Source organism: Saimiri boliviensis, chromosome 1 (assembly GCF_048565385.1).
Source record: "Saimiri boliviensis isolate mSaiBol1 chromosome 1, mSaiBol1.pri, whole genome shotgun sequence".
Taxonomy (NCBI): Eukaryota; Metazoa; Chordata; class Mammalia; order Primates; family Cebidae; genus Saimiri; species Saimiri boliviensis.
Genome location: NC_133449.1, coordinates 53806793 through 53819303, shown reverse-complemented (window position 1 = coordinate 53819303; position 12511 = coordinate 53806793). Strand labels below are relative to the sequence as shown.

The following is a 12511-nucleotide window of genomic DNA, read 5'->3' as shown; positions in this document are numbered from 1 at the left end:
GTGACAGAGACTGTATATGCTACAAATCTAAAATATTTACTATCTGGCTCTTCTAGAAAACATTTTCTGGTCCCTGGTAGATGATGGAAGGTAAAGCACTGTATAAAAGAGTACAGACCTGAGGGCTAATAGGTTCTGTCATTAATTAATTGTATGGCATTGGGCTTTCTTCTAGAGTTTTTCTTCTTCATCTGGTAAAAAAGAAATATGCATATATTTCTTTTATATATATATATAATTATGTATATAATTGGAGCAAATTTAATTCATTTTCAACAAACTACTGTATGCTCAATAAATATTTGGGTATATACTTATCATAAGCCCAAGAAAACTGAACTCAAACTGGCTTAAGCAATCAGAAGAGTTATTGGCATATACATCTGAAAACCCCAGAGATCGGGTCGATATCAAAGAGGTATGATCTAGTGGCTCAGTGGTGTTACCAAGGAACCAATTCTTTCATTCTCTTTCCTGAGCCTCCTTATGTGCAGGCTTCATCCTAAGGCATTTGTGAAATTATTGTCAGAAGCTCCACAAGCCAATTATTTCTCTGTTTGTATATAGAGATAAAGGAAGAGAGATAGGGGTTCTGAGTACACATGTCTCTCAGCTATAAATAAAAGTGCCAGACCTCTATCTGATTAAATCAACTAAAGTCAGAGGTTCACCCTTGATATGGTGTAGCTTTGTGTCCCCACCCAAATCCCATCTTGTACTGTAATCCCCAGGTGTTAAGGGAGGAACCTGATAGGAATTGACTGAATTATGGGGGTAGTTTCCCCTATGCTGTTCTCCTGATAGTGAGTGAATTCTAACAAGCTCTGATGGTTTTATAAATTGTGGTTTTTCCTGCACCCTCATATACTTCTCATTCCTGCTGCCTTGTGTGCAAAATACAGGGTTCTGTGTGGTACTGCAAATGATTACCAAAGGTCACAGACATGCATAGTGATGAGATGGGGAGGCTAGCTAAAGAAGAGGCAGAGAAGGGAGGAGGGCACTCTGGTTGACATTCTGTAAAGGGAGGAAGACTCTGTAAGAAAAGACAAGACAAGAGCAACAACTTCATACTGGCCAGGATCTGCACAAACACAGGGAGTGTGCAGAATGCAGGGCTGCGCAGGCAGGCCCAGGGGTCAGTGCAGTCTGGGTCGCATGCAGGACAGATGACCACTGCAGCCTGAGACTGCAGGGGTTGCCTAGTACAGCTCCACTGTGCTTGGTGTGTTGTTTCTCATTAAGAGCATGCTGGTGACTATTTTGCTGCCCCAGGTACAAAAGTCAGCAGGAATGTGTGCTTTAAGCAGAGTCACAGGGGCCTGGGGCAGAACTGAGTCATTTCTCAAAGATATCCCTGCCTGGGATGATGATAGCTCTAATTGCCTTGCTTCCCCTTTACCTTCTACCATGATTGTAAGTTTCCTGAGGCCTCCCAGACATGCTGAACTGTGAGTCAGTTAAACCTTTTTCCTTTATAAATCACCCAGTCTCAGGCAGTGCTTTACAGCAGTGTGAAAATGGACTAATACAACCTTAAACTGATCACTTTGGCCAAAAAAGCCATGTTCTATTTGCCAAGTGATCAGTCAGACTCCATGTTTGTTTCTGAAGGAGAGATCAATTTTCCCCAAACTGCATGGCTAGCATCCAGCATGAAAGGAGTGGGACTGATGCTGGAGGGGGCAGCACGATGTCCACTACATAGGACAAAGAAGCAGGAAGCTTACCTGCAAGATATTACATCATTTAGGGAAAAATTTTGGTAAGCTGTGGAAATGATCTTCAAAACCTGGTCTTCCTATTGGCTATTTAACTAGCAGTGATTTAATGAGAAAAAAGTCTCTTTATATCCTTTGCTTCCAGTATCTGCTGATTTTAACAGATGTCCAGTTAGGATTTGGCTAAACTATATAATAAAATGAAAATATGCAACTATTTACAATTCACATTATTTTCTTTCTCAGGTGCTAAATTTTATGCTTCCTCTTCAAAGCAAGAAAAAAGTGGATGCCATTATCTCTGAGGCACAAGACGCAGAGTACAAACTTGAGTTTGTTCCAACTACTACCACAGAATATGTTCATAGCTTAGTATTTCTTGATGAAATTCAGGAACGGGTGAGTTGATTATCTCATGTAACTTAATATTCTGGATCTCATAGTAGGAAGGAAGACATAGGACAATAAAAAGTGAAGGACTAAAGGGCAAAAGACAGCTGATTTAGTGGCATACCTCAAAGTAAGTGAATGTTCTATATCACAGGAATAAAGCAGCCAACAGTTATCAGACTCTTACTACTAGCCAGGCATCCTATTACATTTTCTACATGCATTACATTTTAAATTCTCACAAAAGCTTGAGAAGTGTGGATGATAATCTGTTCTCATGCTGCAGATAAGGAAACAGAAACCAAAACAGGATGTGTTATCCAAGATCACAGATATGTATGTATGTGATAGAGTTAGAATTCAGATTTGAGTCTCTTTGACTGCATCGCCAATGTTCTCAACCACAATTTATTGGAATTCTAATTTTTAGTAAATGGTAATAAGATTGTAATCTAGATATTAATCCTAATGGTAACCTGGGTACATAGTCAGGAACCTTACTGTCAAGAATGAAAGAAACCCAGCAAAAACCTACCTAAGTGAGAAGGTGGAGGTGGGGAAAAATGTAGATTTGGGGACTCAAGTGATGCAGATGGAGTCAGGTCTCTGTTTCTGCCTCTTACACACACACAGACACCCCACATGCACACACATACACACACACCCCACATGCATGCGCGCGCACACACACACACACACACACACACACACACTCCTTTGTCTCTCTTGCTTCTTTTTCTCTGGAAACTTGGTTTTCTCCTCTCAGGCTCTTCCCCATGGGAAGCAATCTAGCATTTGGCTTCAATAGTCAGTTTTTCATGAACTTTCATTCATATTAGGTTGGAACTGAAAAAATAGCTAAATTATTTTCTTAAATTTCTGAAAATTGAAGAAATGTTTCAAATAAAAAAAATGTAAACTGAATAAATGCCATGTATTATTAACCAAATTAATAATAAGTGCTATTTCACATGACTACAAAGGTGACAGTGTTTCTCACTTCAAGAAATCATGCTTTCTCAAAAAGGTGGATGATTGTTGTTCTCCTCAGGTTTGCTTACTCATTGTCCCAGGAGTCTAAAGATGCCAAGCAGTTATTATTGTTTGCATTCATTAAGCCACTTCAAACAAATAACCCAAACCCACTTGAGAAAGCTTAGGCCAAAATAGGGATCCTATTTAAGGATTCAGGGGTGCTTCATGGAACTCCCAGTCGAGAATATAACTAGGCTCAGGAACTGACCAGAACTAGGAATAAGACAGCTGTGGGAAGACCTGGTAGTCCTTCCTTCCATCTCTCCTCTCTGCATCTCTCTGAGAGTCTGCTTCACTTTCTCCCTCGGCAGACAGCTGCTTCTGCTGCTTCTGACCACAGCAGCAAACAGCCACCAGCTGCTCCCAAGCTACAACTTGCAAGTCTAGCCAGTCAGCAAGAAAGAGATAATTTTTCTCTTTCAATATTGATTCTAAAGGTCTAGTAAATTTATTCAGAGCTCCTATTCTGTCCTATAAACTATATCAAGAAGGTAGGGTCACATCATAATCAATGGCTGCTGAGGGTCAGCTGCTATTACCTTGTGGTTCCAGAACAGCAAGTCCATGCAGTATGCAGAAAACAGACTGTGTCCCATCTCCAGGAGGTTGTCTGTGTTTGCTGGGTGATGTGTTTGGAAAGCCGCTTCCTTGAGGGAGATGCTCTGCACGCACAAAAACTTTCTCTGGAACTTCATTCATTCAGTCAGCAAGTTTAGTGAGCACCACTTAGCAGGTGCAAAAATTACAACAATGAATAAACCTGCTTTCAAGGAGCTGAGTCTTAAATGCAAGCAGATAATTCGGATACAATGAGTATAGGTATAAGATACTGTTTTAGCACTGGGAAGTTTGTAGTCATTCTTGCCTATGAATTACAGAAGGCTATGTGGAGGATGGGGTATTTAAGCTGTCATAAAATACATGAAACATTCAGGTGGGCATTCCAGGGAGAGGGAAAGCCATGTTCAAAGACAGGAGACAATGACATAAACAAGCTTTAGTGATAGATGCGCTTTGGAGAAAGAATGTTTGATTGAAAGTTGATGAACTCTGTGTAGCTAAAGCAGTGTTTTCAAGGATAGGAGAGAAGAAATTAATGATAAAGTTGTTAAGTAGAATTGAAAGGACTTAATGGACAACTGAATGAGGGAACAGTGAGAGGAGAATGAGGTGACTTTTAGGTATCATTCTGCAGTGAAAAGGTAGATAGCAATTTCATACCAGTGTAAGGAACGTTGGCTACATAATTCATTGTCTGATCAGGACATTTTTCTGAGAGTCAAAAAGATGCTATTAATAATTATACTAGAACAATAAGTGTAAATCCAGGACATTCTAGGGAAACTGGATATATACTTACCCAAAATAGAGGAAATATGCAAGAAGATGAACAGATCTTGATGTAGAGAGACTTAGTTCTATAAGTAACTTGTTCAAGGTGTTGGAAACTTCAGTTGAAAATCACAAAAACCCACATAAATAGCTTAGAAAATGAGAATATTTATTCTAAATTTGCAAAAATATCTTTCAGAATCCTAAAGTATGGATAGAGCTAGGCCTTTTATTAAAAAAGTGCCTCTCTCCTCTCATCTCTGCTCCTCCCTAGAACCTGATTCTCAAAGAGGAACTCCAAATCAGCAGCAGCAGCATCACCTGAGAATGGGTTAGAAATGTACATTCTTGGGACCCACCCTAAGTGACTACAGTGTTTTTATGACTTGCTAGACCTTCTGTATTTACTTGTATAACAAACGTGCACATGTAACCCTGAACTTAAAGTAAACTTGGGAGGGGCTCAGCAATCTGTTTTAACAAGCTTTCCAAGGTCATTGCAATGAAGGCTAAATAAAGATTGAGAACTATTTCTCTAAAAGGCTCTCTGCAGTTATCTTCTGCAGAACATGTTAATAACCTGTTCTGTCTCCAAAAGATAGCAAATGGCCTCAGTCCTAACTATTCCTATGTTGGAGAGAAAGGCCAGACTGAACTAAGTTCTTTAGATCACAGTTTGATGCTCCTTGGTTCAGCTTGTTGCCAGGAAGTTGGACCAAGTAGTATGAACATGGCTGCTCCCTCTATAACCATATGACAGAGCTGGGGGTAAGGAGTTTTCCCAAAATTGTGGGATCCCTTGCCAGAAAATTAGGAAAGACAAGCAATACTGTCCACTAAAAGTGAGAAACCAAAGTGTAGATGTTTAGTGGTTATTGGGATGTAGTAAAATAATTTATTAAAGGATAGTGGGAATCTCACCTTAGATATGTGTTCTGAAAGTGTGCAGCCAAGTCCACAGCCTGTCAATTCCTCAGGGACTACTCAGATGATCACTGCCCATCACACGTGCCTGTAAGTTCAGATACCTCAGCTGGACAACCTCACAGCACATGTTTTCTCAGAAAACTTTAAATATTGGTATTGTTTAATACAACTAAAGAACAAAACAGAAAGAAAGAGGAAACATTTATAAGAGCTCAGCTCTGAACAATTTACCTCCTACCTTGATTACCTGTGTTGTAGCAATGACTATATTTCTCATCCAGCAGGCTTTAGCAAATTTGACTATAATAAAATACACTCCTCCTGTGTTGACTATTCACATTTGGTGTTTCATATGGTTTGGCTGCATCCCCACCCCAATTTCACCCTGAATTGAAGTCCCATTGTCAAAGATGGGCCCAGGTGGAGATAATTGAATCATGAGGATGGTTTCCTCCATACTGTTCTTGTGGTAGTAAGTCTCGTGAGATCTGATGGTTTTATAAATGGGAATTCCCCTGCACAAATTCCCTTGCCTGCCACCATGTAAGACATGCCTTTGCTTCTCCCTTGCCTTCAGCCATGATTGTGAGGCCTCCCCAGCCATGTGGAACTGTGAGTCCATTAAACCTTTCTTTTATAAATTACCCATTCTTGGGTATGTCTTTATTTAGCAACAGGAGAACAGACTAATACAGTGTTCATATTGTACAGTGGCTGTCTCCTATTAGAACAAACTTTAAGAGTATAATAGGACTCTGCTACATTTAATGAGCAAACTATGTTTCCATTTAGATTGAAAGCCTTGAAGATGAAGGGAATATAGTGATTCAAATGTACAAGCTTATTGAACAATATCAGGTGCCCACACCTCCTGAAGACTTCGCTGTTTTTGCAACTATGAAGCCATCCATTGTTGCTGTTCGGAATGCCATTGATAAAGCAGTGGGTGATAGAGAATCAAGCATTAAGCAATTTTGTGTACATTTGGGTAGTGATCTTGAAGAATTAAACAATGAAGTGAATGAAGTAAAACTCCAAGCACAGGTAAGCTAAATCAGGATTTTGTAAAAAATAACTTATAAAAAGTTTGACTATTACATTTGTTTATTAAAGTATAGTCAACAAATAAAAATTACATATATTTACATTATATAATGTGATGCTTTGATACACGTATACGTTGTGATATTGTTAATCAAGCTAATTAATGTGTCTGTCGCCTCATGTACATCATTTTTTGTGGTGAGAATAATTAAGACTAGTCTTCAAGCCATTTAGAGAACACATTTAACTGATGTAGCTTTAGTTTTTTGTAGTTTTGTTCTAACCAATTAACAATGTCTTTGAGCTACTTAAAAATTAATGTTTCAAAATCTCTCTTTAAGTAGGAAATATATTTCAGACTATCACAAAGCATATGTATAATATTGAATTTAGTCAATTAAATTCTAGTCCTACTTGTATTTATTATTTTGCAGAGTGTTTTAATGACTTGCTAGCACATATTACAGCTATTGTCACAATTTTAAAGTTTGCTTAATACTTAAGTGATGAAATAATTTATACAACAAACCCCCATGACACAAATTTATTTGTATAACAAACCTGCACATGTACCCCTGAACTTAAAGTAAAAGCTAAATACAAAATAAAAATAAACTTTGCAAGCATATTAGAAAATTCACCTTTAGAAAGAGGCAGAGTATAAAGCTGATAACTGGTATTGAAGAATATTTGATTAACTTGTACTACTTTTACTGTAGAAAAGATATAGGGTACATTGACTCAAAAGAATACAGTACAGACATTAAAGATTACAGTATACCTTTACATGTCTTAATGTGGAAATGTAACACAGCTCACATTGTGTGCTTCCTATTTGTCAAGCAGTGTTCTAAGGACTTCGCATTGTTTTTACTTTTCTACTGAAGTACTTTTGTATTTTATTAGAGACAAAAGTGAACATAACTTACTACTGTACAATTCAATGAATTATCTGAAACATATCTATGTATCCACTACTCATGTCAATAACTAAAGCATTATGATATCCTAGTGTTCCCTCCTAATTATTAATGCTTTTGTTATGGGATCTTTGGGGTCTTATTTTTCTGGCCAGAAACCTCTGTGGCTGGTGGCGCCTTTGCTCAAGTTCTTGTCTTGCATCTAGGAAGAATGAAGTATGCAGACAAGTGGAGGGTGAGCAAGATGAAGAAGAGCTTTATTCAGTGTTTGAACAGCTCAGAGGAAATTGGCAGTGGGTAGCTCCTCTCTGTGGGCAAGTTATCCCATTGAGTGTTCAGTTCTCAGCAGAGAAGAGGCTCTGGAGTGGGTGGCTCCTCTCTGCAGGCAGGTTGTCCCATTGTCTCTGCAGCTGTCAGCAGAGAGGAGGCATGGATAGGGTAGCTCCTCTCTGCAGCTGATTGTCCCAGTGTATGCCCAACTCCTAGCAGAGAGGAGTCCCTGGAGTGGGTTGCTCCTCTCTGAAGCTGGTAGCCCCGACATCTCTACAGATTTTTGAAGCTCTCAGCAGAGAGGGTAACTCCTCTCTGCAGCTGGTTGTCCCATTGTCTGCTCAGCTCTGGCTGAGCCCAGGGCTTTTATGGACTTCAAGGGGGAGAAAGTATGCACTGATTGGCCCATGGAGAATCATGGACAGGCTGGAAAAGGCATCACAAGTTCCCACACTGGTCTGTGGGACTGGTAGCCTGGCCCCTAGCTTTCAGGCTAGGGAGGGCCTGAAGGTGGGGCCTCACCCGGGACTCACTCCCTTCCACTCAGGAACCTGTCTACCTCCTGCTGCGGTTCATGGCATCTGGGCTGAGCCCTGACTTTGTTCCAGAATTAGAGAAGATGAGTGAAGTGCCTGTTCCCGCTGCCTGGCCTCTCTCCCCTCCGAGATCAGAGTACGGAGAGAGACCAGGCAGCAGAAGCAGACACAGCCAAGCCTGCATGGGCAGGGGGGCCTTCTCATACCCTCAAAAGCACAGGGCTAACTGAGTCTGCAGCGGCAGTTTTGGTGGCTACAGCTCCCACCCCGACTTGGAAGGGTTGAGGCTCCCACTTGTCCCTAGCTCCCACTGGCTCCATGTAGCATGTAGCCCGGTCTATGCCTCCCTGCTGCAGCAGGTGCGATAGCAGTGGCAGGCCATCTGGAGTGGAAATACTATAAATTTCCTACTTTTGAACTTCTATTATTTAAAACCATATAGTGTGCCCTTTATTTTTTTATGTTCCTAAGATTCATCCATGTTTCTATTTGTGGATGTAGTTTATTCATGTTTGTTGCTATATAGTATTTTATTGTATTTTACGATTATTCACTTCATGGGTGATGAAATTGGGATTATTACCATTTTGGGCAATGACAAGTAATAGTCCTAGAAACTTCTTATGTATGTTTTCATGTTTTAGCTTACTTAGTTATCAAAATACTTTAGGGTTTTATTATTCACATTTTACAGAAAAGGAAACTAAGGTACAGGGTTAAGTAACTTGCCAAGGGTTACACAGACATTAAATGGAGGAATCTGGATTCAAGCTTAAGTAATCTACTTTCAATGGTTAGTAGTCTGCTATTAACTGCATACCATATACTGTATTCTACACACTGCATACTGTTCATATGAATATCTACGTATAGATAGTTAGAGAAAGCACAAGTGCTAGCAAATGCTTATGTGTAATCATGCTTTTTTATTTTTATAAAAACTTTTATTTTGGGTTCAGGGATACATGTGCAGGTTAATCATATAGGTAAACTCATGTCTCAGAGGTTTGCTATATAGGTTATTGTGTCACCCAGGTACCAGGCCTAGTACCCAATAGATATTTTTTTCTGATCCTCTCCCTCTTCCCACCCTCCACCCTCAGGTAGGTCCCAGTGTCTGCTGTTTCTGTTTGTGTCCGTGTGTTCTCATCACTTAGCTTTCACTTATAAGTGAGAACATGAGATACTTGGTTTTCTGTTCCTGGATTAGTTTGCTATGAATAATGGCCTCCAGCTCCATCTATGTTCCTGCAAAGGACATAATCTTGGTTCTTTTTTTACGGCTTCATAGTGTTTCATGGTGTTTATGTACCACATTTTCTTTATCCAGTCTGATATTCATGATCATTTAGGTTGATTCTATGTCTTTGCTATTGTTGATAGTGCTGCAATTAATATGTACTTGCAAATCATGCATTTTAAATAGCATGATGCATATACACAAAAGTGAAAGCATGGGCTCATTCTAACTAGTGCTTCTTCTATAGAAGGTTTGAAATTAATTCTCTTGGGCAAAGAACTGTAAATTCATTATTTCCATAAATGATACCATCTTGCAATCAAGACCCCCATTCCTGCTGTTGTGGGGAATTAGGGAGAACACCTAAATGTGGCAACTGATGATAACTCAGTTTATTTCAGTTTGAAACATCTGTTCCATTCTACCCGGGTGTCTTTTGGATAGATTTTAATTCAACTGAAAATTTAACTTTCTGTGGGGATTTTTTCACCTATGCCACCATCCTCTCCTACCTATTGCCCCATAAGGGAAGCTTGCATTTTTTCATGGTGCATAGATGGGAGGGACAGGTCATCTGTTCTTCATGTTATCTTCTGGACCATAGCAGCTTCCAGTGCAGTTTGGCTGGGCTGCACCTGCTTGTCCCAAGTTGCTGTTAATAACTAAGTGTCTTTCCTGGTTCTTCAGGCACCATGTAGCCCCTGTGCTGCAATCCATCATTTCTTCCATAGCCTACAGTTGCAAGTAATCTGTGGCTTTCTCATCCTGGCCTCAGTCATCTTCTGGTCCACTAGTTGTCTCAGCAGTCCCCACTATCAGAATCAAGACACATGAAAACTTCAGGATTCCCTGCATATCATACCAAGTTACAAGACACCAGAATGCCAATATAAGCTCCTTCATCCTGGACACATCGCTTGGCTTTTTCTAATCTAGAGCATGTTGCCAGTTTGAATGCACAGCCATGTGGACTTAAGACATGGAATAACTAGCCTCCGTGAGCTGTGGCTATAATGGTTCTCAGAGTCCTTCCATTTTCTCAGATTATCCCAAACCTAATTACATGCTTCTGCTTTGTTCCTGAACTATTCCATTCCCATTCACTGGGGTTTAAATCCTAACAGGTCAGCTGTAAAACATATGTCTTGCTATTTATATTTTTCATTTTTCTCTCTTTTATCACCTTAGAATACAAAGGACTTTCAATTCCTTTATTGTACAATGGAAATTTACCTTATATCATATTTCCTTCCTTCTCTTCCCTGTTGCATTCACCTCTCCTTATCTGAGGTCATGTTGGTTGAAGAAGTGTAGGAAATGAAAACAGATGAGGGAGAATATATTAGATAATGTTTTAAAACAATTTTATCTCCATGGCACTTTTATACAAATCTGTACTTTTTATAATGTCTATGCATTGCTTTAAAATTCAGGAAAGCAACAATTTTAAACATCATTTCTAAAAATCAAAAAGAAAAGAAAATTAAATGACTCTTTTAAAAATGTTTATTAATTCATTTAATTTAATTGGTCTTTATCAAAAAGCAGGAATGGCTAACTAAAAACTGTCTTAAATTTACAGGATCCACAGATTTTAGATATCTCTGCTGACCAAGACAAAATAAAGCTTATATTGAATAATCTGCAGTCTGTTCTGGCTGATCTTCAAAAACGTGCATTTCAATATAAGTCCTATCAGAAGAATTTTAAGGTAATGACAGTTTTGCACCATCTGTCTTAGAAATGTGTGCATAGAAATGGCATATATACACAAGGACTTCAATAATGTAACTGCAAGCATTCAATATTTGGACAACTATGTTCTAGTCAGTGTGCTACAAATACTCTCAGATATAAAATATGATATGTTACCTGCCTTTGAAGTGTTTAAAGACTAGTACACATGAGATACCAAACATTTTTCTTATTAAAAGTAATTGTGAATTACACAAAACTTTCAGACAAGGAACTGTATATGTTAAAATGTAGGTGGATTTTTTAATGTGGTCAATTAAAACCACACTATCCTTTCTTAAGTAATATTCAGGCTTCTTTTACATTCATATGTATTTTATGATTCCATTAATATCACCTTATTAACCCTGGTTTTATGTGCCAATTTGAGAAAAATGACATCCCCAGCTAAGCCAGGGACAAATGGGTGTAAAAGGGTATATTTAAGGACCAGGAGCAGTGGCTTATGCCTGTAATCCCAGCACTCTGAGAGATTGAGGCAATTGGATCACTTAAGCTCAGGAGCTGGAGACCAGCCTGGCCAACATAGTGAAACCCCATCTCTACTAAAAATATAAAAATTAGCCAGGCATGGTGGCACACACCTGCAGACCCAGCTACTTCGGGGGCTAAAGTGGGATGATCACTAGATCCCAGGAGGTGGAGGTTGCTGTGAGCCAAGATCACACTACTGCACTCCAGTCTGGATGACAGAGTGAGACCCTGCCTCGGGGGAAAAAAAGGGTTTATTTGAAAGACTAAAATAGGTATTTCAAAAAACATGAAGAGAAAGGGGCAACAGATGCAGGTGTTTTGAATAGCTTTTAGAGAGACCAACAAGAAAAGAGAACAATAAAGAAAATATTCTGTGTCAAAACTAGGGGCTCTCTAGCAAAAGGAAGATGCTATTGGTCTCCCCAAAAGTCTTGGAGGAACATTCTTGAACCCCACAGGGGAATGCACCTGTATCTTCCAGAGCCCCAGATGGATGACCAGAAAGTGATCTGACATGCTGTCTACTCAGGGTCCAGGGATTGGTAGAGAAATCTGAAAATAATGAACTTGATACCAGGCAATAAGGCTGGTGATACTTGAGGCAGAACAGCATCAAAGTTGTTGTTCCCAGACAAGAAAGGAAGGTATGTAGTAAGGAGCAAGATATGGAGGAAACACTACTTGATAAAAAGCTACAACTCATCCAGGTGCGGTGGCTCACACCTGTAATCTCAGCACTTTGGGAGGCTGAGGGAGGCGAATCACGAGGTCAGGAGTTCGAGACCAGCCTGGCTGATATGGTGAAATCCCATCTCTACTAAAAATACAAAAAATTAGCTGGGCATGATGGCGGGTGCCTGTTATTCC

General features: G+C 39.5%; 1 protein-coding gene across 11 annotated transcripts in view; it reads left to right on the top strand.

Annotated features, from left to right (window-relative positions):
* DNAH6 (dynein axonemal heavy chain 6) overlaps positions 1-12511 on the top strand; it is a 352679-nt gene that overhangs the window by 115372 nt on the left and 224796 nt on the right. For all 11 annotated transcript variants that reach the window (XM_074397642.1, XM_039462280.2, XM_074397653.1 and 8 more), the window contains 3 exons: positions 1968-2120; positions 6198-6449; positions 10998-11126. In XM_074397642.1, coding sequence (XP_074253743.1) covers positions 1968-2120; positions 6198-6449; positions 10998-11126 — 534 coding nt within the window. The remainder of the gene's footprint in view (positions 1-1967; positions 2121-6197; positions 6450-10997; positions 11127-12511) is intronic.